General features: G+C 42.9%; 1 protein-coding gene across 4 annotated transcripts in view; it reads left to right on the forward strand.

Moving 5' to 3' along the window:
- The window catches only part of nrcama (neuronal cell adhesion molecule a), a 49,177-nt gene extending 25,156 nt beyond the window's left edge, over positions 1-24,021 (forward strand). The window contains exons 2-30 of one of the 4 annotated variants that reach the window (XM_062382730.1): positions 3,062-3,231; positions 3,900-4,005; positions 4,536-4,729; positions 4,862-4,984; positions 5,229-5,399; positions 6,727-6,838; positions 7,020-7,204; positions 7,484-7,615; positions 7,890-8,033; positions 8,202-8,313; positions 8,476-8,642; positions 8,807-8,954; positions 9,083-9,207; positions 9,503-9,532; positions 10,043-10,144; positions 10,347-10,544; positions 10,625-10,695; positions 10,852-11,077; positions 11,408-11,523; positions 12,612-12,819; positions 13,194-13,316; positions 13,424-13,600; positions 13,961-14,002; positions 14,579-14,647; positions 15,260-15,382; positions 16,001-16,156; positions 16,518-16,649; positions 16,740-16,818; positions 19,703-24,021. In XM_062382730.1, coding sequence (XP_062238714.1) covers positions 3,126-3,231; positions 3,900-4,005; positions 4,536-4,729; positions 4,862-4,984; positions 5,229-5,399; positions 6,727-6,838; positions 7,020-7,204; positions 7,484-7,615; positions 7,890-8,033; positions 8,202-8,313; positions 8,476-8,642; positions 8,807-8,954; positions 9,083-9,207; positions 9,503-9,532; positions 10,043-10,144; positions 10,347-10,544; positions 10,625-10,695; positions 10,852-11,077; positions 11,408-11,523; positions 12,612-12,819; positions 13,194-13,316; positions 13,424-13,600; positions 13,961-14,002; positions 14,579-14,647; positions 15,260-15,382; positions 16,001-16,156; positions 16,518-16,649; positions 16,740-16,818; positions 19,703-19,937 — 3,912 coding nt within the window. In that variant the 5' untranslated portion in view covers positions 3,062-3,125 and the 3' untranslated portion in view covers positions 19,938-24,021. Of the gene's footprint in view, positions 1-3,061; positions 3,232-3,376; positions 3,644-3,899; positions 4,006-4,535; positions 4,730-4,861; positions 4,985-5,228; positions 5,400-6,726; positions 6,839-7,019; positions 7,205-7,483; positions 7,616-7,889; positions 8,034-8,201; positions 8,314-8,475; positions 8,643-8,806; positions 8,955-9,082; positions 9,208-9,502; positions 9,533-10,042; positions 10,145-10,346; positions 10,545-10,624; positions 10,696-10,851; positions 11,078-11,407; positions 11,524-12,611; positions 12,820-13,193; positions 13,317-13,423; positions 13,601-13,960; positions 14,003-14,578; positions 14,648-15,259; positions 15,383-16,000; positions 16,157-16,517; positions 16,650-16,739; positions 16,819-19,702 lie in introns of those variants that run through there. The other 3 variants (XM_062382727.1, XM_062382729.1, XM_062382728.1) reach the window with 3 other exon arrangements.
- The last annotated feature ends 1,767 nt before the right edge of the window (positions 24,022-25,788 follow it).

A 25,788-nucleotide genomic window follows, 5' to 3' on the forward strand; every position in this document is an offset into this window, starting at 1 on the left:
TAAGTAAGTAATACTTAACTCAGTACAAAGATATGATCCCCATCGATCACAGCGGATTGGGCGAGGCTATGCAACCCCTTAGTTTTCCGTCCTCATCAAAAAGTGAAGTCAAGGCTTTGCCCCAAAGATGTAGGGCCATTTTCTCACCTTACAATGAGCTTTGTTCACCTCAGACTCGCCACACAGGGTGAGGGAAAGACAAGAGGAAGAGAAAACAGAGCAGTAGGCCTATAAAGTGATCAAGTGGACAGATTCATAGACAAAGGCTGAGAGAAGAGGTTGGAGTTTAGCTCACAGGGTCAGAGCCCTTTCTTCCACGTGTTTACACAGAGGAGTGGGACATTACATAGATGGCCTGTGCTTTACATTCTGCATTCCTTCGCTCTGTGTTCGGCTCCCAGTCCCAACTTGTGTCTCAGTTATACACCAATTTAATGCGCTCATAATAGTTAATATTTCTATATAGATCCCATGACTTTTTTTATGTGAAAGTGGTCACTGAAGAAGTTTTCAGACATTAACCTTTTGGGGTCGGGTGTTTGCCTTTCACACGTGAACGATTGCCGAGGATATCTTCCAGGCCAGACGCGTTGACTACAGGAAAATGTCCAGAACATTCAGACGAGTGGTGGGGCCTGGGTAGAGCATGCATTAGAGAAGGATTTGATGTTTGCTTTCTGCACAATGTTTTGTTCACAGCACATCGACACCGGTGTCAGCCCTCGTCACCAAAAGCTCACAAATGTCGTCCTTTCAAATTTGATATCGATGTCAGCGTCTCCTACGTGTATCGCATGATACTGAGATATTTGTATTCTTTCAGTTTCCCACCCGTCGCTACATGCCCACTCACTTCACTTAATGTATTGGACAGCAACCTGACCATATTGGTTCACTCCTACGGTTCTCATCAGTGTTGTTATTGTCATATTAGGAAGCTGTTCTGCAATGGTCTGTGTGTGTTGCCTGCTCTGTGTTGTCAGGTTTTCCTTTACTACTGTGTTCACCTTTCAGCTTCTTGGGCTCTTTTGTTTCGACTATCATGTCAGCGGGCAGATTCCTCTCCCTTGAAAACTCACAGTGGAACAACAAATGGGTAAAGTCTGCCTCCTCAAATGCAAGCGGTCGTTCCAGTGGCCTCACATTTTGGCTGCACCTCTTCTCTCCGTGCGTCTGTGGGAACTCTCATGGCTCACAGCTCCTATTCTAGTGACCTGGTTACTAGAGACGCTCAAAATTGCAAGAAGCCAACTGGAGATCTTGCACAGTAAGTCATTGTGGTATTTTTATGTATAAAGTAGTGTTCTGTGCGTGCGCCCGGATGCAAGAGAGCGCTCAGTCTGTTGTCTCAGAAACCTCTGTCACTGTGATTTGATGTGACTGCAGATGACAGTTTAACCCCCCCCCCCCCCCCTGCTCTCCTCCTGCCTCGTCCCTCAGCTGTCATCCCTCAGTGTGACTCAAGGCTGCGGAGTGTCCAACCTGGCACTCTGCTGCAGGGTTTGCAAACTGAGAGGAAAGGAGAACTGAGTGTGTCGATGGACTTCTCTTCACTCTGTGTCTTGTTGGCTCTGGATTAGTTTCCACTTTTATTGATGTTGCTGCTCCGGAGCAGTTTAGCCGTTTCCATGGTGCTTTTCCTTGTTTACTTCGCAAGACTGAAAACCCAGAAGTAAACCTGAAGTTACCCCAATAACACAAATCCCACTTTGTAGTACAGGCCTTCGGTCTTTTGTTATTGTTTTGACTGAGAGAGCCCTGGAGGCTGAAATCCCATATTGTATGTTTAAATGTAAAAAGCAGCTGTGTGCGTGAGATAACAGCAAATTCTCATTCAGAACTTCATATCTATTAATGAGCCTCAAACTAAGGACATGTGCCCAAAGACAGACAGACTTCACAGAGCTGTGGTTTCTTTTCACACACAAACCCTGATACACTCTCACTCACACAGTAAAATGACATAAGAATTTCAAGGTTTGATTGAGTGTAATAGCCCCTCAGCCCCTGAGTGGTCGGCTCAGTCCATTTCCACTCTGAATTACTTTAATAGGGGCCTTTATGTGTGCAGTTTTAAGGCTTTTATTGATTCATCCTTTATTGAAGACTAAGTATATGATTGCTAACTCCCACTGTCTGCCATTAGGGTGCATTAAAATATCATTTTTAAAACTGAAAACCTCGATAGCTCTGCAGAAAGTGAGCGTGTGATCAGTGCGACAGCCAGACTGCGTTTGGTTTGAGGGTGAATCACAAAACGACTGAGTGAAATTGATGAGGTAAGGCAGGAAGTAAGATAAAGAAGACTGGACTTGCTATCTGACTCCATCAGAGCTGCAGGCCAAGTCGTTGACCTCTGGGCTTTGACCCCTGAGTCAGTGAGAAAGAAGAGCAAGGAGGATGAGAGATGTCCTGCCCAGTAGCCAAAGTCATCCCACTCATCCTCCCTTGGCCGTCATCATTTCTGTTTTGTTCATCTGTGCCCTGCAAGTAGGGAAATGGTTGTTACATATTTAGCTCTGGGACAAATGTAAGGCTGGGTGGGTAATTGTGCTTCTATTCCATGAAAGTGGTGGAAGGACCAACAGACTGATGCGAAGATACATCTGGCTTCAAAATACTAAAATTCAACATTAGCAATGGCCCTCAAAACTGAATATTATCCAGGTTTATTTGTGTACATGCTGAGTCAGCATTCACCTGCATCACCTGCATTCCATTTATTTTGGTGCAACTCTCCACCTCTGACAGAAAATCACCAATTTTCATCAAAACACATCAAAACGAAAAGTCTACATATTTTAATTTTTTTAGATGTGAAATTCAAGCTGAATGTGAAATTCAAGCTGAACATAAGAAAAGCAGAATTAGCAGAAGTCTGTCTGTCCTTCACACTAGAAGCTCCCTGGGAAGCCTCTGAACTTCGTTTTCAAGAAGTTTATTCTCACAGACAACTCTGTCATCTCTCGAAGAGTTTGCCTCTCTGATCTTTTATCATTTCGCATCGCAATATTTCTTGTGGAGCCGAGGTTTCACCATCACATTTTTCTTTGTTTTGCAGACATCCTGACCGTGTCGACCACCGTACCTGCTGTTAGGATCTGGAAAAAAGGGTCTTCACCACGATGCATCCGACCACGGACAGAAACAGGAAGTGGCTGCCTGGCTTTGGAGCTATGCTGTTGGTGCTCTTGAGTCGAGTGACTTCAGCGCTAGAAGTGCCTCTTGATCGTAAGTACCATATTTAATCTCCAAAATAAGACTTCCTTCAATTAGCTTCAAGCGTTGTGGAAATTACGTTGAACTTTTGTGGGGGCACAATGAATTTTTAGCTTCAGTGGCTTAAGACGTTATATTTTCGCATGTGTCAGCATGGGTTTGGTTGTTTTTCAGTAAAGAAATTCAATTAAACTTTGGACATACTCTGTTTATTTTGATATTTCAGCTACTTTTCTTGCATTTATTGCACCTGCCTCAGTCGGGCAGGCCAAATAAAATGCTTAAGAAGTACCTGAAAGCTAACAGTACCTGAACCTGCTGTTTTTTTTCCTCCTCCACAAAAAACTAACACCTTCTCCTCAATATTCTACCACTGTGGTACGGCGTGTCATGATGGACAAAAAAGCTAAAGTACTGGAAGGATGTAAGTTGGCCGTTGACTTCTAGTGTGGAGTTTTTGCTCTTTGTATGGAATGGATTATTATGATTTAGATGTGCATGCAGTTTTCTGTTGCCACATGCTTGTTTTGGAATAAGTTTTGTCCGTCTACGGATGGGGGGGGGGAGGGGGTTAGGTATTTGTTTCGTGGTTTTGTTTGCAGTGTGTGTTTCTATGTGGAATGAGATTCAAATGAACTTTGTGCGTGTGTGACCTTTGCTCTCGGTTCATGTTTCTCCAGTGCCCCAGCCCCCCACTATAACGCTACAGTCCCCGAAGGACTACATCTTTGATCCGCGGGAGAACATCGTCATCCACTGTGAGGCCAAGGGGAAGCCGAGTCCCAGGTGAGACAACCGCTTCGAGTCATGTTATCAGAACACGTGCAAAAGGTCCATAAAGTACGTGGACGTCTGTCTCCGTTAACCACCACGTTAGCATAGTACAATGATTTCTTCTCCGACAGCTCCTGAAACCCCAAAACATTTTAAGTATAAACTGAGTCAGGAGTCAAGAGCAAACATTGCCACGCTCCCTCTGTGAAATTATAGATCTGTTTCCGGAGGGCAACTACACCCGGAGCGGTGCTGAAATATGGATCACCATAGCAACCGTATTCATGGAGCGCGGCCGCTTGAGAGACAGCTGGCAGAGTGAATTAGCCACAGTTTGGATTTGCCGACAGTCTCTGAGTCAAAGGAGTTACAATCAGACAAAGTCCTGCAATAGAATCAGTGATCCACATCAGTCTGCACAAATAGTGCACAATTAGTTGCAGTTTTAGAAGTAGCCACTCACCTGTATAGTTTAGTTAGTTGTGATAATGGTCTACGATAATATGATTATCATGATTGTTAGTTGCTCTGCTTGATGCTAGCTTCTCCTGGACGAGAAACGGCACACACTTTGACGTGGAGAAAGACTCCAAAGTCCTGATCAAGCCCGGCTCAGGAACCCTCGTCATCGACATCAGCGGCGAAAAGGCGGAGGCTTACGAGGGAACGTATCAGTGCACAGCCCATAATGAGCACGGCACGGCTGTATCCAACAACATCGTCATCAGACAGTCCAGTAAATCTTCATCATATTTGATCACTTTATTTCCAATTGGGTTTTTTCCTTCTAATAACTATTTGTTATCAATTATTAGCAGGTGCTGGAACAAATTAAACCAAAATGAAAAACCTTGTTTGTGACTCACAGGGTCCCCCCTCTGGTCGAAGGAGAGAAATGAAGCCATCACTGTGCAGATTGGGGTCTCCGTGGTGCTGCAGTGCCGGCCCCCTGCTGGGCTGCCCCCTCCTGTCATCTTCTGGATGGATAACAGTGAGTCTTCTGCTCGTGTGCAAATCTGCACTAATCATGTAAATACAAGGATTTCATAGTCACAAACACATGTACATATCGTGTATGACCACTTTTAACCGTGACTTTAACTTTGAGTGTACATCTGTGAATAGATTTAATAGAAAATGTTTAATGGAAACCAGAAACCATTTTCCAAGTCACGTTTAAATCTGATAAATTGTTTATCATTTCCACTTCTGACACTCTCTCCCACGTCTTTTAGATTTCCAGAGGCTGCAGCTGGACAAGCGAGTGTCCCAGGCCCTGAATGGAGATTTGTACTTTTCCAACGTTCTCCAAGAAGACACCAGGAGTGACTACATCTGCTACGCCCGCTTCCCCCACACGCAGACGATCCAGCAGAAACAGCCCATCTCAGTCACCGTGCTCAACAGTAAGAAATAAACCTCTGCCTTTTACTTCTGGTTCTAAATTCTAGTTTTTCCCCCCGAAATTATACAAATTTCAATCCAAATTTTTTTTTCACAAATTTATATTTCCAGGTTTATATAAGTTTGTTTTTATGTTTCTCGTACTAAACTGTCTGAAGTTTCTTTGTTCTTCCTTTACTCCAGCCATCCTGAGCTCTATGAACCATAAATAGAAATGTTTGATTATTACAGTGGTTGTATGTCAGTGTCCCTATGACGTTACTGTATATATACAAATGCATTTTCACAAACTAATGCATTTGTATAAACACAGGGGGGTTAAGCTATTGTAAAGTAAACCATTGCCTGTTTGTTTCCTTGGTTTGCATGTTCACAATTTTCTGTTATATTACAGTGGAAACAATGAATGAGACTGTGGCTGCTTTATACAATATCACTGAGTTCTATAGTGGTGAGTGCTGCTGAATTCCCATCAGCCCCTTCAGTGTAATCCCAGTCCTGTTTTTACCCTTTGGCATAACCGCACACTCACCTGTAACTCGGCCTCTACCCAGTCCTCTATGGTATTTTAACATAAATGTCCTGTGTGTGTTGGTTCATTTGTTCCCTGCACCAGGTTATGTTCTCATTCTTTGTTTAAACTTGGAAGAATTATGCAAGAACTGCTAAAGTGATTTCTAACAAACATGTTTGAGGGAATGTGGGGGAGGAATAATCACGATTTTGATTTCCGTGGGCTGATAGATCTGTACGAGTGTCAGTTCAGCTGTCTCCATTAATTGCCTGTATCCCATTAAGCTCCGAGCTGCCTGAAAAGCAACATAACATTAAATATCGGCTGGCTGCATCTCCCCTGGCATCACACACACAAACACACGCCGATCTCACCAAGGGATTATCCAAGATGGCTGCCTCGTATGTCATATTATTTTAACATCAGTTTAGCTCCACGTTCTACAGCAGCTAGACTTTCTGAGGAATGTGTGTACGCTGAATTTTGTGGCTGCAGGGCTGCTTTCAGCTGAGTGCACCCATGTTGCCATTGCAACCGCGCTTGGGGAGATTCCTCCTGCAACTTTACTCTCGTCCGTGCTCACGCTGTATGTGATGAGGCGAAACAGAAACATGTCCCATTACATTGAGTCTAGTCATCAGTCATCCATTTTCGATCCCTTCTCTCCACTAAACAAATCCCTTGATAAACTGTGTATCTTTGACTCCGTCCCCCTGTTCTCTACCCCGACCTGAACTCCACTCGGGGAACTCAAACCCTTCAGTCCTTATATTGCGGCCTGGTTCTGATCTGGTCCCGTGTGGTTGTGTGTTCAGACAGCCCACAGGGGGAGCGTCGTCCAGGGTTCATGATGCCTCCAGGCCCCACCAGTACCAAGATGGTCCTGAGAGGAGAGACTCTGGAGCTGGAGTGCATCGCCGAGGGCTTGTAAGTTCTGCTGCAATTTGTCAGTTTCTCATATTCAAGGTCTTTACTTTAGTTATTGTTCAATATGGATTTTATGCCTCTGCCCTTGCCATCAGTGTGCTTCAGAAATATGCCACGACCTAACTGCAGAGTTAAAACAAACATATCTCACCCAGCTGATCTGTAATGGCTTCTATAACAGGCCCACTCCAGAGATGTCGTGGCAGAAGGACGGAGGTGAGCTGCCAGGCAGCAGGACGTCCTTTCAGAACTTCAAGAAAACGCTGAAGATTTCCGACGTGAATGAATCAGACGGAGGCAACTACCGCTGTACGGCGGAAAACAACCTGGGCACTGTACACCACATCATCAAGGTCACTGTCAAAGGTATGAAGATCGACAGTGATTTGGCCACTTTGAAATCAAGTGCACGTGTTATTCCTTACTTAAAAAATATTTGAAGTAAATGATTTTATACTTAAAGTTCTGACTCATCAGCATATACCATTTTTGCAGACCATATTCACAATTAATAAGGCTTAACAAGGTGCGACATCCCTTGTCCCAAATCTTCAACTAGAATTAGGAAAAAGTCCCATTTACAGTGGGACAAAAAAACTGAGGTTAGCTTTTACAAAGAACTGTTTTGTTCTTGTTCGTCCCCAGCGGCTCCTTTCTGGGTCAGCGCTCCCAGGAACCTGGTCCTCGCCCCGAATGAGACCGGCATCCTGACCTGCCGTGTCAGTGGAGAACCCAAACCCCAAATCAGCTGGTTTGTCAACGGAGTCCCAATAGAAAGTGAGTCAAATGATAAATCCCCTTTAGCTTAGTGTTCCTAAAGGTTTGAATAATGCAAAAGTATTGTTATGTGCAAGTTTCATCATATGTCTTATGGTGCTGTTGTAGAACTAGCATTGTTATTAAGCCTGCTGATAACAGTGGGGCAATCTGGATACCTAAGCATGCAGATTACAGTTAAGAGGTCATGGTACAAGTGTGCAGGCTTTATTTTGTGGTTACTGTTGTAGAAGTTACCAGTATATGTTGGACAATGTGTCCTGTCCCGCGCTAGATGCTCCTGAGGACCACACTCGGAAGGTGGAGGACGACACCGTGATCCTCAGCAATGTGCAGTCAGGATCCAGCGCCGTCTACCAGTGTAACGCATCCAATGAGTTTGGCTACCTGATGGCCAACGCTTTTGTCAGTGTCCTCGGTGAGTTAGACCTGTAGCTGGAAATATATCACCCCCTGCTTTTCCTCAGGTAAAATGCGGCCCCTTTCCAAATTGTCAGTGTATAAACTGGCACTGTTTACGAGGCGTAGTGAGCGATACTCGAGACAGAAAGTGCAGATTTGAATAATATTTGGCTTCCTCCCGCAGCTGAAGCACCGAGAGTACTCACTCCCCCCAACCGAGTGTACCAGGTCATCACCAACAACCCTGCACTGCTTCACTGTTCCTCCTTTGGCTCGCCAATACCAACCATCACATGGTAAGATTGACATCCGCTCGTTCGGCCAATCCTCTTTCTCTGAAAAACCATGTTGTCACAATGCCAAAAAAGCGATATCAGTAATGTGACAGCTCAACCAGCAGGGGGCAGAGAATGTAAGAATTCTTTACATGTTCGGTCTTGTTTTTCGTTTTCACTCAGGTTCAAAGACAGTCAGACCAGCATTAAAAATGGCGACCCGTATGTGATCCATGAGAACGGCACGCTGGAGATCCACGTGGCCCAGCCGCTCGACAGCGGGAAGTACACCTGCATTGCCACCAACAACCTGGGGATCAAGGAGAACCACGTGTTCCTGGAGGTTAAAGGTCAGATAAGGACCAATCGCATCTCAGACAATGAGATAGACAGTTCCACTCTTAGCTTGGTAATAGTTCTGATACAGCTCCTAAAGAGAAGAGATGCTTGGTCCATATGTCCCAAAGTAAGTATGTGGTCATCAAGCCGTTTTTTTTCTCTTCCCCCACCCCAGTTTCAACTCGTATCCTGAAGCAGCCGGAGTACAAGGTTGTGCAGAGAGGAAAGAGCGCTGTGTTCGAGTGTAAAGTCAAACACGACCCCTCCCTCATTCCCACCATGACCTGGCTCAAAGACAACGGAGAGCTGCCAGATGACGAGAGGTACAACACGATATCTTCCATTCAGCCTGTGTCATACTAGCTTCAGACAGACTGAGTAGAAACGTTCTGAGCACGCTGCTGTCGCCAAACCAAGTCAGAATAACTCATATTCTTTTATGCCGTTTTAGGTTTGAGGTGGACACAGACAGTCTGACCGTCAATCATGTGACCGACGAAGACGAGGGCACCTACACCTGCATCATGAACACGACCCTGGACCGGGACTCTGCCAGTGCCATGCTGACTGTCGTCGGTAGGTTCACACGCTTACTATTAGATATATAGATTTTGCATGTTGATGGGACACGGTGGACGTAGAAATGATACAAGTGACTTAGGTTGAATCTAGTTTTTTATCTTCTTTTACAAAAGGTGAAAATAAATCTGTCCTTTTCTCCACTGTCCTAAAAACCTCTCTTTGCTCCTGCTCTTCTTCTGAAACCCCTAACTGTTTGGATTTTCCTGCTTCTCTGCTGTTTGTATCAAATGCCTGTCACTGACTTTTAACCCTCTTCTTGAACTCTACTCTTGCTTCTCGCCGGGCACAGAGGCAACGCCTGCTCCGGCTATTGTCCACGGTAAAAAACTAAAACAAGTGTAGCATTCATTTATTTATTTTTTTCGCCCTCGTCTTGAACCATAAATTCTGTTTGTGAAACCTGTGGCCTCCATTTCATTTCCTTTCTTTTGTTTCATGCCTGTTCTCTGTAGTTTGTTCAATGTCAGCCACGAGTGATGACTCCTTAGCTTCTTCTCTTAACACTCCACATACTCCCTGCTCTGTTTTCATTTAAATATTATTAAATGAACAGAAATAAGACACTAAAGAAAAAGGAAACTAGATGACCTTGACCTTTGAAATCTTAACAGTAAGTCAAAGGGAATTGTGCCAGATGGAATGAAATTGTCTTGACCTTTGACTTCCAGGAAGCAAAATCGAATCAGTACGAAAACTACATATCCTGTAGTGTAATTTTGTTGGAGAATGAAAAGTTCCTGCAAAAAGTGCTTGACTTTCTGTAAAAAACAGATGTAACAGGCGAGAGGATTCAGTTCTTTTTGGTCTGACAGTATCATCGTGTTTGCAGAAAAACCAGACGCTCCGACCGACCTGGAACTGACCGACCAGACGGACAGAAGCGTTCAGCTCAGCTGGATCCCTGGAGATGAACACAACAGTCCCACACAGAGTAGGACATATTTATGGTCACTGCAGCATTTCAAAATACCTTTTGCCCACTGCCAAACTCAAACCTGGACCAATGGATGTCAATGGTAGCTGGCATGATGTGCCATGATGGGCAAATATACTCATAAACATTGATTTAACCCATGGAAGTTATAAGAAATCTTTATTATTTTAACTCTTCGATCTTTCTTCATCTTCCGTAGAGTTTCTGATCCAATACGAGGATCTGCTCCACCAGCCGGGACTGTGGATCAACCTGACGGAGGTTGCAGGCACTGGCACAACAGCCCAGTTGAAGCTTTCCCCGTTCGTCTACTACTCTTTTAGGGTACTGGCTCAGAACCTCGTGGGTTACAGCGAGCCCAGCCAGCCTTCGCGCCAATATAGGACCAACCCAGCAGGTAAGAGAATTTGAACACCCAGGCATTTCATCAAATGATCGGAAATAGTCGGATTGAGCTTCGTTCTTCGGTTTTGACAGCTCCTGATGAAAATCCATCGGATGTTCAGGGAGTAGGAACAGAATCTGACAACCTGGTCATCTCGTGGACAGTGAGACATCTTTGTTTTTTGTATTTAGCTGGAGTATACTGTTAACATGCCATCCACAGTGTTGTACCTCTGTGTCCTGCACTTTTATTCTGTCTGGAAGAACCATATTGGGGTTGGGGTATTAAAAATGTAAATATACAATTTGTCTCCTTGCAGCCACTGACTGGTTTCCAGTCCAATGGGCCAGGTTTGGAGTACAAAGTGCTGTGGAGACAGAAGGACATGGACGGGGAGTGGTCGTCGAAGAACGTGGCCAACGTCTCCCGTTTCGTTGTGACGGGAATCCCAACGTTTGTGCCGTTTGAAATTAAAGTTCAAGCGATTAACGATTACGGCAGCGGACCTGAGCCCGAAGTGTTGATGGGGTACTCAGGAGAAGACAGTGAGTGGGACCATTATTACTTTACTGGTCTCCTTCAAAACACTTAGTAATCGTTGGTCAAAATAACTACGCTAAATAACAGAATCATTTAGCGGCTCTGTCAATATGAATTTACCTTTTGTGATGGAAAAATTCACATTTTCCACTTTAAACCAACATTTGACTCAGGTCCTTTTCAGTTGTCTATACATTTTAATGAACGGGTGCAACAGCTTTTACATCTAGTCACTTCACGATCATTGTAGGATTTGGTCATTCATTTTTCTTTGTCTGACAAATGTAGCATTGCCATTACTATCTCAAACTTTTTCTGTTTCTTTGGTTTTGCAGTGCCGCTGTCTGCTCCTGAGAGCGTGCAGGTCATGGTTCACAACAGCACGCTAGCAGAAGTGCATTGGGAGCCTGTGTCTTTCCCTTCAGTAAGAGGGAAACTACAGGGATACAAGGTATTGTTTGATTTGAAGTGTTTCTGTTGTTGCAACCCTCTTTCATGTTCCAGCTTTTGCAACCACACAGTAAAATGCATAAACAGCTGAACTAAACATTCTCCCCTCCAAGCAAATGTTCCCCCATTCAGTGTCTTTTACAGAATGAGCACTATCACTGCCTTTATATACCCCCCACAAAATGGCTGCCACTTTAGGTGATCATCCAATCAGGAGTAAACAATGGAGGCCAGCTTCCTGGGGACATCAAAATAAAAGAGCAAGGCATAAGGGGACAACACAAACTCTAACTACAACCAACAATTTACAGTCAAACAATGCGAGGAAATTAAAAGAACATAAGAAAGGTCTTACTGGACGAGTGAATGCATATATTTCAGTAAAAAGCAAAGCATAAAAACAAAGAATGCTTTACTATGGCATGTCTGTCTTGTTACTCGAGCTACCTAAGGGGTTGGCCATGTATGTGTTGACTTCTCATTGGCTAATTGCTAAAGAGTGCGCCATTTTCAAGGTGAGTATAAATAGGCAGTGTTGGTGCTCACCCTGTAAAATCTGTGTTGAGGGAAGCATTTTGAAGTTGGGGAAAGTGCTCAGTTCTTTGTTGGTGCTTTTGAGTGGGGGGTATTTAGATGCATGACCAGTTGTGTGCGTCTTTGTGTGAAGAGGAGTGTATCATCAAGCAAGATTAAGTTAAATCTGTTTTATTTTTCGGGAGTTTTGTGCATGAACTGTTTTTAGATAAATGCAACCCAAGTATCCAATCCAAATATATCTCTCCTGAAGCCTGGTCCCTTACAAGACTTACGCCAGATGTTTATTATTAAGTATAACCCAAAGTTTGTGGAAACAATTTTATTTTATTATACTATCTCAGTGTAACGTGATCTGCGCTTGTCCATATCTGTATTTTGAAGATCTGATAAGTTTACACGTATATGACCAAACTGTCATACGTTCTATGTTTACTGTCATATCAGCCTGAAATTATCAGACTCACTCAATTCCAACTCCAACTGTGCGTTACCATGTCTGTGAGATAAGATCAAACGTGTCAGCGTGTCAACACCACCCTGTGTCTGCTCCAGGTGTACTATCAGCGCGAGCGCGGCTTGCATGAGACCGAGAAGACAACGGATGAAGAGGAGCAGGTTCTGACGTTCAGTGGGAACCGTACCGAGGGGCGTCTCCCGGGCCTGCAGCCGTACAGCCTCTACAGACTCTTCATCAGGGTCGTCAATAGCAGAGGAGAGGGGCCTCAGAGTCCAAGCAAGACATTTGAGACTCCCGAGGGAGGTGTGTATGTCAGGAGAGGTGTTGGCTGACATGGTTGGGGGATTGTCACTGCAAAACTGTAGTCTGGTTCATTGAGAATAAAGCCAAGACCAAAAACTTTCTCCCCGGAGGTATTTTTAATTACCTCCGGGGAGAACGTTTAAGGTACCAGAAACCTGAGTTAATCTTTTACATATGAAGAACAAAGTGAATTGTTGGGGTCACAACATGACAATGTCTAGCATACAGGCGAGGGTTAGAGCTTTTTCAGGCCCACTTGCTTACTGTATCTAATGTCGGAACTACTGTGCATGTGTGAAAGCAGCTTTAAAGATTTCTTATGAAGGGGCATTTTGGAAACAGACCCTGACTTGGCTCTGGTTTTTGATTTTCAGTCCCAGGTCCTCCTTCTTTTCTGAAAGTCCTGAACCCCAGTCTGGACTCTCTCACCCTGGAGTGGGGCCCCCCAATGAACAATAATGGACGCCTCGCTGGATTTACGCTGAAGTTCCAACCAGGTAGTTTAAACAACAGCAGGCGCACAACCTGTACTGGGGAACAGTATTATGCACAGTTTGCTGAAAAGGAAATTAAATATTGTGCATTCCTAACTCTGTCCGTGCAGTCAACACCACCAATGAACTGGGACCAGTCAAGATCGTGACGCTCCTGGCCAACGAGACCACGATCACCCTGAGCAGCCTGAACTCCAGCATGCTCTACAAGTTTTACTTAAGTGCAAAGACAATCAAAGGCTCTGGCCCCTTCATCACAGAAGAAGCCTTCACAGTCATGGACACAGGTGAGTCAAAGTTTCATGCGCAGCAAGCCACAAGCACAACATCCAATAATCGAATGATGGCAATAATGGCTGTTAGCTCTGAGCTGTCAAATGTTTTTTCACCTTGAAATGTGGTCACAGGTCTGGGTTTCTAAACCTGGACCATAGCAGTATGACATTATTCTGCTCATAACTGAATTTGAGATTCCCACCCTTACCGCCTTGAGGAAAATGGCAGCCGTGGTTATATAGGTCAAAAGAAAGAAAGAAAAGGTCAAAGTCATAAGCAACCAGAACACAGAGTGCAGTGGTGAGAATGACACTGCCCTGACAGATATGAAGGACTCACTCAATCTCTATCTCTTTCTCTTTTCTCTTAAGCTCATTCTCAGCCCGCTGTAGAATCGGGCAAAGGTAACGCAAGTTTGCCACTGGAAGACCCTGCATGCTAATTATATATTTACATCATATATAATTAGCCTAGCATGGATATTAGCATTTATCCTACTTTTTCCTGCATGTTACGGGTTGGCATGTTTACATACTCCCGACGAGTAGACTTCCATGGTATTAGCAAGCAGCTAAGCTTGTATCCTATTCAGATGGAATAGGCTGTGGAATAGGCTAAAACTTAGGATGCTTGTGCATTAGAATCAGCTGATTTGTTTTTATTAGACCCCTACCATGATGCTTGTGAATGCGTTTATGTGGAACTAACACATTTTATTTACCCCCTGATCCTATAAACCGATGAACTGTGCATATAAGTTAAAGTAGAGTTTGGTTTGAACCAAATAATAAGCATGCTGCAGTGATGTGATGTATTTTTTGGGGGGCCCATCTCCTATTGTGCTTTAAACTCCAGCATGTCGGCAGCACATGTCTATGTCAACAACAGCTCTTCTGCTCTTGACTTTGCTTTGGCTAATGTTGGTGTGTGTGTGTATCCTGTCTCACTCTTTTCCGTGTTCTTTTCAGGCCCCACAGAGCCCCCCACAGAGCCCCCCACAGAGCCCCCTCACCCAACTATCCCCATCACTCAGTCTGTGCCTCCCCCGTTTCACAAGGGTACAAGCAACAACTGCGCCTCCTTAGATATCAGCCTTACGAGCTAAGTGCTGCAAAAATGATCCACCTCAGCAAATGTTTCATAAGAAAGAGAAACAGAGGAAATATTTGTCTCTCTGGAACTGTCTTTAATAACGGTGATGTTGGAGTGTTTGCAGAGATGGACAATTTTGTGGCAACTATACTTTTTTACTTACCTGTTTTACGTTATGGTGAGATCTCAGGGCATTTTCACACTTAATATCCGGCCCAAGGTTCATGTCTGAATTACAGTTTTTACATTTGATCCGGTTACTTTTAGTTTGACGTTGTAATTTAGGGACTTTTGTCTGACATTTGTACATCTTGTCATCACCTAGATTGAAGTTTGGTCCGTTGGTAGGTCTGTGAAAGCGCCCTAAGGCTATAATGGTTATGTGTAACAAACTATACTTTTTCTCGTTATATCATTGATAAAACAAACTTATAACAATAATAGATTTCTAATTTGACATATATTGCCTCTCTAGCAATGTTTAAAAGGTTACATTCTTTTTGAAAAATCCAAATAACATAAAATGGTACAATTTGCATTTTGAACAAATGCATTCTCTTTCTCTCTTGTGTGCTCAGCGCCTCCTGTAGGCCCTGCGTTTGGCAATGTAAACACGTCTGTATCGGAGGATGGTGCGGCCATCAGTTGGGAATACTTTGGACACCATAAAAATGTATTTGTGGAATATATTGTAGAAAACAGTAAGGCTTCACTTTGTATTAACAGTCTCCACACTTATGCCTCAATCGAAGTGATTAGAAGAGTGTGTTACCTCCGCCAAGGCCCAACGTGCGCCATTTAAATTCACAGCATCGGCCAAATAATACACACTCATAAATATCAGCCTCGTAAGCGTACCTGATTTATTTCATCAAGATACGTGAATTATTCCCTTTGAAATTGGGGAAGATGTCAAAAAGACAACAAGGTGATGAACATAAAATTCCTTCATCTGAGCAAAAATTGAATATGTTCTTTCTTGGCTGATGTCCCATCCTTCCAGCAAGTTTTTATGAAATTCTGCTGACAATCTCTCTATGAAAAAAGAAAGTGATAAAGATATCATGAATCAGCTTCTTTGTTTGGATCCAGCCTATAATAGGACTTCCTTCTTGACCCATATTCCATTCTTAAAGTTTTGTTGCAATCTGTTAAGTAGTTTTTGCATAATCCTCCTGAAAATCAAACTGGGGAGAACCTCCTTGGCGGAGGCAACGATGATTTATCCTTCAAAATTACCAGGCAGAAAAATGTAATTCAAATAACGTGTTCTTTTTTACCTGAATTTCACTCTTCTCCAACCAACACTCCACTTCTAGGTAAAGATGACTGGGAAAAGGAGTTGGTAAACAGTTCACACTCTCATATGATAAAAGGTTTAAAGCCCGGGACGTCCTATAGGGTGCGTGTGGTTGCTAGAGACCCGGCTGACCCGACGGTCCACAGCACAGACGAGGTGTTGGTTACGGTTCCAGGTGAGGCGGCATGCCTCGGGATGGATCGTCATTGTGCTTAATTATAATTTTAAATTGTTTTGCCTGACTGTCATCACAATAATAAATTACTGCGTGAAAGGTGGCATCCAGTTGTGATGCATGTCGCTTAAAGTCATCACTAAAAAGTCCATTCATTTTACTGTCCTGCCTTTTTCTTTTTCTCTTCCATCGATCATTGTAGATTAACCCATGTAAAAATTCCATTTCAGTGTTTACAGCCTCTGTTAATCTCAGCATGAAGAAAAACAGACTCCACACCACTTAACCAGCCTGGATTAAGGTTTTGACCAGGCAGTTGTGCTCACCCTGTTCGTGTCTGTCTCTTTCCGTGCCTGTGCAGCCGTGCCCAGCAGACAGGTCGACATCGCCACCCAGGGCTGGTTTATCGGACTCATGTGTGCCATCGCCCTCCTCATCTTGGTCCTCCTCATTGTGTGCTTCATCAAGAGGAACAAAGGTGGCAAATATCCAGGTAATGCACATATCGGTATGAACTGTAAAATTCAAGCCTTTTTTGACCTGGATGTGTAAGAAGAAAGAGAAAATAAACTGTTGTTTACAGTGAAAGAGAAAGAAGACGCTCACCAAGACCCTGAGATACAACCTATGAAGGAGGACGATGGGACATTTGGAGAATACAGGTGAGAGAGAAAACCGCAGCATTCTTCCACCGTAGAAGTCCCAACAAATAGGTTAAAGCAAAAAGTTTAATCAGGAGAGACTTGAGAGAAAGTGATGATGTCAGCATGGTTGAAACAGCCTGATGTGCATCTGTTAAAACTATGGCAGCTGAGAAGGCTTTTCCGGGTGTAGTTGTGGAAGAAATCTCGGAGGTAGAGGACATGGTCTGAATGCGTGCGGAACAAAATTTGCTTAATGTGGGTCTGTAATGGCAAAGAAATAAGTTCAGATAAAGCTCATTGTATTAAATAACCCAATTGTAAAATACAAATGTCTTCTTACATCTTAAATTGATACCAACTTTCAAATCCATAGTGTACACTGCCTGTCTGATACAGTGAGGTTTATATACACGTCGCTGCTGATTGGGAAACACGTCTGCAACATCCACCAAATAAGAAAACATGTCATTCAACAAAAAAAAAAACTTTGCAAAACACTTTGAGACATACCCCAAATTTATAGTTTGACGGCAAAAGCTGATTGGTTGACTGTAACATCCAGCTGGCCTGAAGAATCAATGGGTCATAGAGTGTCCTCCTCGTTGAACTTGCGCCAAGCTTCATTCCAGATTAAGATTAATCGTCCTTTTCCCTCGTTCGTTGTGTCCTGACGTGACCGTTTGTATGAAGAACAATTGACCAGGCCGCAGAGACACAATCCCCAACAGACTCCATTACCAAACACTCAATGGAGGCAAGGTCAAAAGTGCTGATCCTTAATAATCACGAATTGTAAACAAGCTGTTCTAATCAACAATAACATGTCATATAACAAGTAATCGCATCTCTTTAACTCTATCCTGTCTTAATGCAGGTGGAAGGAAGCTTTCATTAAGTTTTTCGTATTTCATCACATTTAAATAGATCAATTGCTGTGGTGTATTTGTATTTTTTTATACTTTTGGAGCTATTAATATTAGAGCCCGGCCAAGCCCCTCTGCCAAGGCCCAACACTTTATTTGGATCTGCGCCAAATTGCACACATTCATAAGTCAGCTACACATGGCAGATTTATTACATCAAGATCCATGAATTATTCTCTGAGAAATCAAGAAAAGGTTATCAGACAAGTAGTTTGTGTAATCTTGTTCACAAACCAACATTAAACGTACGGGGTGAAAACGTCCTTGGCAGAGGTAAAAATTAAGAAAACATTTACGATTCCATTTTCAAAACTGTAAATAAGAGTGTGCTTATTTTCTTAATTTAAGTTCTGTATCTTATTTGTATGTAGTGGTCAATGGGATTTAATGATATCCTTACGAATCCAATTTTCCAATTTTTATATATATTGTCAATATATCGTTATTGATATTTTTTTACTCCAAAATTCTATATTGGTCGGGCTCTCATTAATATGAATGTCATTGTGCTATTTTGTATGCATGCTATCCATATATAATTGTGCACTCATTGTCTGTGTCTATGAAAAGCTTTTTGCTCATAAATTGCTTTTCATGTGTCCCTCCATTTTTATCTTTTGTGTTTTTTGGGGTTTAGGTCTATGGAGAGGTAAGACGAGTTGCCTTAAAACAAGCATGCAATTCACGTAACCTTCTAAAACGAGAGATACGAATGTAACTATGGTTCTATGAATGCTGGATGACCACCAGGCAGCGGTGCTTTTGCATTGGATATCTCGCATTGCCTGTGGGCAATGCTGTTTTGAAAGAGGTTCACCGGTCTTACAGGCCTGATAGTAAACACAGCAGCTTTGTCGCTCCCTCCGGCACCTTGGAAAAACCTGGCGTACTGAATGCTGACAGATAGGAGTATGTAATGGGGAGTGCGGCCCACTTCACCATATGGCCATAGGTGACATTGTTGGTAGAACTACTCAACCTGCACATTTGCGAGATGGACATATCCAGTGCGAAAGCACCGCTATCTGGAAGAACTCAAGTAGAGCATCTTTTTGTGCCTATAAAGCAAATATAGTGTGCACATTAACATATCTGGGTTACTGTGTCATGTTATCATTAAAACAAATAAATAACATTTAACTATAATCGCGCCCCCCCCTCTTCATCATTTCATTTTCAGTTTCTTTTAAATGCAAAAAGTTAAACTGTGCTGTATGATCCTGACTGTAGAGCTTGCATACTGGAGAACTGAGTAGATGAGTAACACAGGATTGAAATGGTTCCAGTTGCATTTTTGATGACTGCATGTAACCTTAAAGCAAGTGTAGTACTGCAAAGGACTGAGTGGTTCACGTTTGCAAAAACTCTTTAGCAGTGGTCACTAACCCTGAATCCCTCAACCTCAGCACCCGGGCTGAAGCAGTAAGACTGTAGTAATACTGTAGGTTGTGTAGCTGAGCTGCTCCACTGTTCACTACCGTGAAGTATAATCCTCCAGGCTAATATTTGTCATTGTGCCTCATGAGAAACCTTCCATTAGCAGATGGAACATTGAGTGCTTGTGTAAATTTTTGTTAATTTGCTTTGCACCTGAGAAAAACTGCAAAAGACGTCATAAAACATACTGCTTGCTCTTCGCTCAGGACATTATGTGTGGCAGCGTACAGTTGTGCAGTGGAAAGCCAAATTGCTAATGCTTAAATGAGGCCATGTCTACACTACTGCAGATATTTTACTCTCTGTCTACATGAGAACACAAAAATTACTAACAACACTCAAACAAGGCCATCCCAGGCCAGTAGATGATAAAGTCTACATCGACGATCTGTCAAAAATGCAGAGGAACAAGTTTGTTATTCAAAATATCTGCATTAGCTCGGACAGGGTGTAAGAGGATACTGACCACTGCAGAACAAACACACCAAAAATAATTGTCTCAACAACCCTCACTCCGAGCTTTTCTCCTACCCCTTTTCTAGTGACACAGAGGACCACAAGCCGCTGAAGGGCAGCCGGACGCCGTCCAACGGGACGGTGCGCCGTGACGAGAGCGACGACAGCCTGGTGGACTACGGGGAGGGCGGGGACGGACAGTTCAACGAGGACGGCTCCTTCATTGGCCAGTACAGCGGCAAGAAAGAGAAAGACACGCACGAAGGCAACGAGAGCTCAGAGGCACCTTCGCCCGTCAACGCCATGAACTCGTTTGTCTAAGGGAGGGGCCCCCAGTCCTGAATGCGACAGTTGCTGCTGCCGCTCCTGGTCCCCCTGGCAAATGTAACCATCCCTGTGGTGACAGGTGCTAAGGTGACGGTGGTGGTGGAATTTTTACAATGCTGACCCGCCCTCATCTCCACACCTGCCAATCCCTGTCCCACTGTGACATCCTCCGATCAAGACACACTCAGCAGAGACCAACACCACATCCCCCATGACCACTGGAGGACGGCATGAAGCGAAGGGATGTGAGGAAAACGAGAAGAAGAGGAGGAGAGAGAGGAAGCAATATGGAAAAGCAGAAGGAATGTACAAGAAAGAGAATTACCACTGAGACTGAGCAGGAGAGTGGCCAAGTGTGTGTGTGTGCGTGTGGTAGTGCCATTTAATATCCTTTCCAACACACTTAACTTGATAAATCCATATATATATTTAATCAAATTTGCCACAGACAGGAAAATATGCATCGACTCACATTCACAAACATCTGCATGGCAGCATTTTAACCTCGTCCTGTCACTTGATGCACTTGTTGACTCTGTATAAAGATAAACGGCATGACTGCTCCCCTAAAGTGAAGCCAAAGTGTCTCGATCGCCATCTGGTGGCCGGCTGCAGAATATGTCATAAACCCCGCCTCCTCCACGTTCGTGAATGGGACATGAGCAAAACAAAAAATTTGAAGTACACGTCAAATACATTTTTCTCAAAGATGGATTGCTCCTTTTAGGTAGTTCTTATCACACTGATGTTTGTCCAAGCGCTCATTTTGCCAGTAAGTTTAATTTTCATGAGTTATTTTATGCTATAAAAGACCGACTTGCAAACAGTTTGTGCGCGTGGATCAGTGGGACCTTGCAAACCTAAGGTTCATTCCGTAATCTTAAATAGGGATATCCAGGTTTCACTTCTGGATTTTTGGAGGAGGCGGAGATGAGTAATATACAGTTGAAGTTGCAAACCTACTAGTGACATGATTTTCTTTTTCAGTCAGAAAGTGTTAATGGCATCTGATATACAGAGAACTACTGGCATCGGTGTCTTCGTGGACACTACATCTCGCAGTAGAAGCTAGAATGTCTTTTTGAGACAGAGGAAATGTTTGTACATATGTGATTGAATAAGAAAAAAAGGTATATTTCGAGGTCAGGGACTTCCATTTGCAGTCATCGGAAAGCTGCTGTAGAAACACTTTGAACTCAGAGTCGGGTCACTCCTCACACCAGCCAGCCAAAACTCTCACACTGATTTGACCTTTTTATCCTAGGGATTGCACTTTCTGCTTTTCTTCTCACCAAACCTACGTTTCTTGTTAGCCAGCTCTAATGGAACAACAGCGCAGGTGCAGTTTATTCAGTATCGTCAAGTGCTTCCACCCCTGAATCCTGGCCACTGTGCAAACCTGGGTTTAAGGCAATCACGGTGTTGTCCAAAACTGTTGTCCCCCGCTTTGTCTCCGATAGCATCTCTTCTATCCTATCTGATACATGCACTGGCAGAAAAAAGAGAAAAGCTTATTGCATGTTGAGGTTCACTGAGAGTACACATGGTAGTTTCCAAGTATTTAGATGTTGATGATCAAGAACCTGTTAGCATGGTTTCTAGTGCCTTTGTAGAGAACAATGACTTGGATCCATAGCTATAACCCTCTTCATGCACAGCCCATGAACGCAAGACATAGAAAAATACCACCCCACTTTACCGAAATGGCAGTTGCAGAGCATTCAAAGCGCTCACTGAAAGTAAGCTCCACATTAGGCAGATGTAGAGCGGGTACTGCACTAGTGTCATCAACAATGCTACTTCACTAAGACCCAGGTACAAACTCTCTTAAGAGGTACATTATCGCAACCTCCTCCACCATTACCATCTTTTCTTGTTGGAAACTCTTGCCTCTGGGCTGCCCTCTAGTGGCTGTATTGCTTTAACAACCATGCCAACGTAAAGGACGCATGGAAGTAGGCCTACGTAGGCAGTGATGGCTACATCTCTTCTTGTATGTAAAGGCAACATAAGTAAGCCTTAAGGGAATATTCAATTTAAAGCCCTTTATTTTGAGCAGTATAGCCTCTTTGAGTCGTATTATGGGGTCCAGGGTTCCTAAACAGAACTGAAACTGATCTAACGGAAGAATTATTGACAACATCTTTTTTCACAGGTACTTCTGAGGAACCATTTTCAACTAAAGGTTGTTATGGTCTCGTTGACAATCATGTTAGCCAGCATTTGTCAGCCCATTTGCGAAGCGCCCAACTCATACTTACAATGAAGACCGAGCAAATGTGCAGAATATTAAAACGCAGGCAGCCTGAGGTCACATCACGGACACTGAATGAGATGCCTTCACGCATTAATTTCAAACATTCTCCTTTCAAACCCATTCACCTTAAGGAGGATGTGCAACTGTGCTCAGCACCAATGCCAGCGCACTCACCAGGTAACTGCCAATGGGAACCAGACTCAACTTTCTGGTACAGACTACTATAAAAAATGGGACTCACTGTCACTGGTTGCACTTAGAGAAGAAGGGGTTGGGAAAATGAATTAATGATAACTGAATGTGGAAACAAGTGGATCTGTTTATGTGAATGAAAATATTGCTTGTTTCACTTCAAATGGTAGACACACTGGTGACTTTGGTTTATGCATTTAACCTTATATCTATGTATGTCGTCACGATCCGAGCGCAGCACTCAGTGAGTTTTATATTACTGTAAAAGAACGAAGCTTGTGTGTGAATGTTTGGGTGAGCGACTGTGTGTGTGTGTGTGTGTGTGCAGCACATGCATGCTACAATGTTAAAGCGTGCGTCATTATAATATTGATTTCTCATTCCATGAATAATTCTTACACGAGACGAGCAGTCTGTGCCCATTCAACAGGAGACACACGACTCCCCCCGCACCCCAAGAACACTTCCATTTCTTCATTTTATCATAACTTGCATCAAGTTTTTTGGTTGCAATGTGTCAGCTTTCCACATGTAGATATTTCTGTTGTATTCTGTGAACAATGGCTTGAATTGAGCATAGATGTGTTGAGGTCAGAGGTGAGAGCTGGGCCTCATGCATTTGGGATAAGGGAGGGTGAAAAATGGTTCAGTGTGACATGAGACCATGCACTTACAGTTTTCACTCTTTTTCTTTTTATTTGCCGTGAAATTTTACTATTTATTTCTTATTTTTTAAACTTGTCAGGTGAAATTGCTCATTGTGTAGTTGTTCAGGTATGAAAAGGAGATTATTTAACTTGTGACTGGGCTCTCGTTACACCTGTCCCGTTTCTGTCTCTGACCGTTCATGCACCTTTTCTGTATTATTTTTTTTTATATAAAAAAAGAAAAAAAGGCACACACTTAAACAGGATTTATCATTTCAACTAATTCCTGCATCTAATTTAGGACAACATCCAGTGTGTGAAAGCAGAATGTTGGAAAGCTGTCGTCTTAAATTAGACGTCTCCTGAAACTGACACATCCTTTGTTAAGAGTGTACAAAAAAAACACAAGTGTAATTTGGAGCATTCTGAGCCGGCATGGACAGATAATCATACTGACCCAACAGGGTGTGAATAGTGACTGAACATGCAGTAGGATATACAGTATATGATATGGTATAATATGACATTCTGGTTAATGTTGAAGCTACATGAAAAGCATGAAAGGCTGTTAAAATGGTTTACTCTACAGTATAATATTGCAAAATATTTTGTATTTTAAATGAAGTTAAAAAAAAATGAAATAAATGTTGGTTTCAGGATTTCAAACCGGGCCCTGTTTTCCTTCATGACCGTGCAAGCAGTGCTACATGCTAGTGTGTAACTCCAAGTTGTGTATTTAATGAGGATGATGTATATATGTCTGAGAGAGATCTCAAAGCAGATTGACTACAAAGCAAAAGCATGGTGTTCCTTTTGTTGCTGCAATGCTGTACTTACAGAGCTTTTAAAGTTTATAAGTTGTGAGCCTGGGTCTGCAATGTATGAAAAACATCCGGTGAACTTATTTATAAGCCAAACAAAAAAAAGAACATTCAGTTTACTTTGATGAAAATGTTGACTTGGAAATTGGTGGAAAAAATACATTACAGATAAACCAGGTGGGATGATCGAAAAGTTTTCTAACTTCACTCGGCAACATAGACTGCTTAGAAAAATATATGAACACAATGTCCAGCACATAAGCAAAATAAAAGTGAAAGTATAGAAGCCCCGTTTGAAGTAACTCTGAAAATTATAATAAACCTGTATTATTCACTATATGGAAAGGGGAGATAATATGGAGACCGTTTTGTTTTCAGCCTAAAAGTCCACAGGAGGTGGCTAAGCTAGCAGACATTAATACCGATCGTCCGTGAAGACACCTCATAGGGAGATATCAGCGACTTTAGGCTAAATACTCTGTGTAAAAGACCTTGTTTCAAGTTAAATTTGAACATGGGAAACCAGCTCTCAAAGGTACCTCTCAAAGACCGAACTGAAGACACTTATGCAATTTTACTTTGATCTTTTGAAATGATTTTTCTTTGTTCACTTTATTGTCAGATGGTAGAATCTAACTCATTCTAGATTAAAGAGCCTTTGAAAGGAATAAAACTCCAAAGAGAATTAGCTAAAGTGTCTAGAGCGGCTTTCTGATACAAACCGAACAAATAGTTGCCACCAGCCAATAAACCAAACTAAGAATCTGAAGAAGCACAGCTTGTATCACTACACAGGACTCTGTTTGATCATTATAACAAGGCGACAGTACAGCAATGCCCGCAACGTTCAATGGTATACACAAGTACATGAATGAAACAATGTTTTTCTGGCGTAAAAATAGAAGTCCCCGGGGGTTCAAGAACAACACAACGCCTCCCGAGGACGGCAATATAAGAGAGGCAGGACTAAGCAGAGATCATCAACATGTCATGTTGGATGGCCAAATGCAGGACTTGCAGAGTGAGTATACGCAGCTGAAAGACATGGATTTGAACCAAAGGCAACCCCAGGCTAAAATCGTCTTGGAGGAGAAAAAAAGGAAGGCTGAAAGTGAAAGGGAAATCCTAATCCAAAGAAACGATTTGCTCCTTAAACAACTTATGGCACTACGAATGCAAGAACGTGTTCAAAAATCTATTGAGGATGAATATAAATCACTGAAAAGAGAAAACGAAGCTCTGAGCTGTGAAAATTATAGGCTGGCTGAAAAGGCTTGGCTCCTCCATCATAGACTCTTGCATGGTAAGATTGACAAGAAACTCAAAGAGGCATTCAGGGAAAAAAGTGCTCTCAGGTCGGACGTCACCACCATCCGACACGGGATTCAAGTTTTGACCCAAAAAATAAATGATGCTCTAAGGATAAGGGCCGACTATGAAGCCCTAAAAGCTGAGAGTATGTCCATGACCCATACGTATTTCCAACTTCAACGCACATGTGTTAAAAAGAAAGAAGACTATACACATTTGGAAAATGCCCTCAATGCTTATAATATGCTTCAAGATAATGTTGCTGCCACTGCCACCAATGTCACCAGCCTCACAGAGGAAATCCAGGAGCTTGAGAACAAGATCAGAGAGGCAAAGGTTACGAGGGATGACTATGAGCGACTAGCAGGCCACAAACAGCACTCTCCATCAGAATAGGATTCTCCAGGACAAAATCAAGAGCTTCGCAAAGACCTTCAACATTTCGAAGGCGTGAAGGTTAGACATGAAGCCATCAAAGCAGAGAAAGACGAGGCAAGTCAAAAAAACATGAACTAACCCACAAGCTTACAAAAGAGGCGGGTTAAGGGCCAAGAAACTTAACCTGCAACAGCTCAAGTGGGGAGAGAAGGAGGTAACTGTCCTGCCAAAAGGATATG

This window comes from Platichthys flesus, chromosome 23 (genome assembly GCF_949316205.1).
Source record: "Platichthys flesus chromosome 23, fPlaFle2.1, whole genome shotgun sequence".
NCBI classification, from domain to species: domain Eukaryota; kingdom Metazoa; phylum Chordata; class Actinopteri; order Pleuronectiformes; family Pleuronectidae; genus Platichthys; species Platichthys flesus.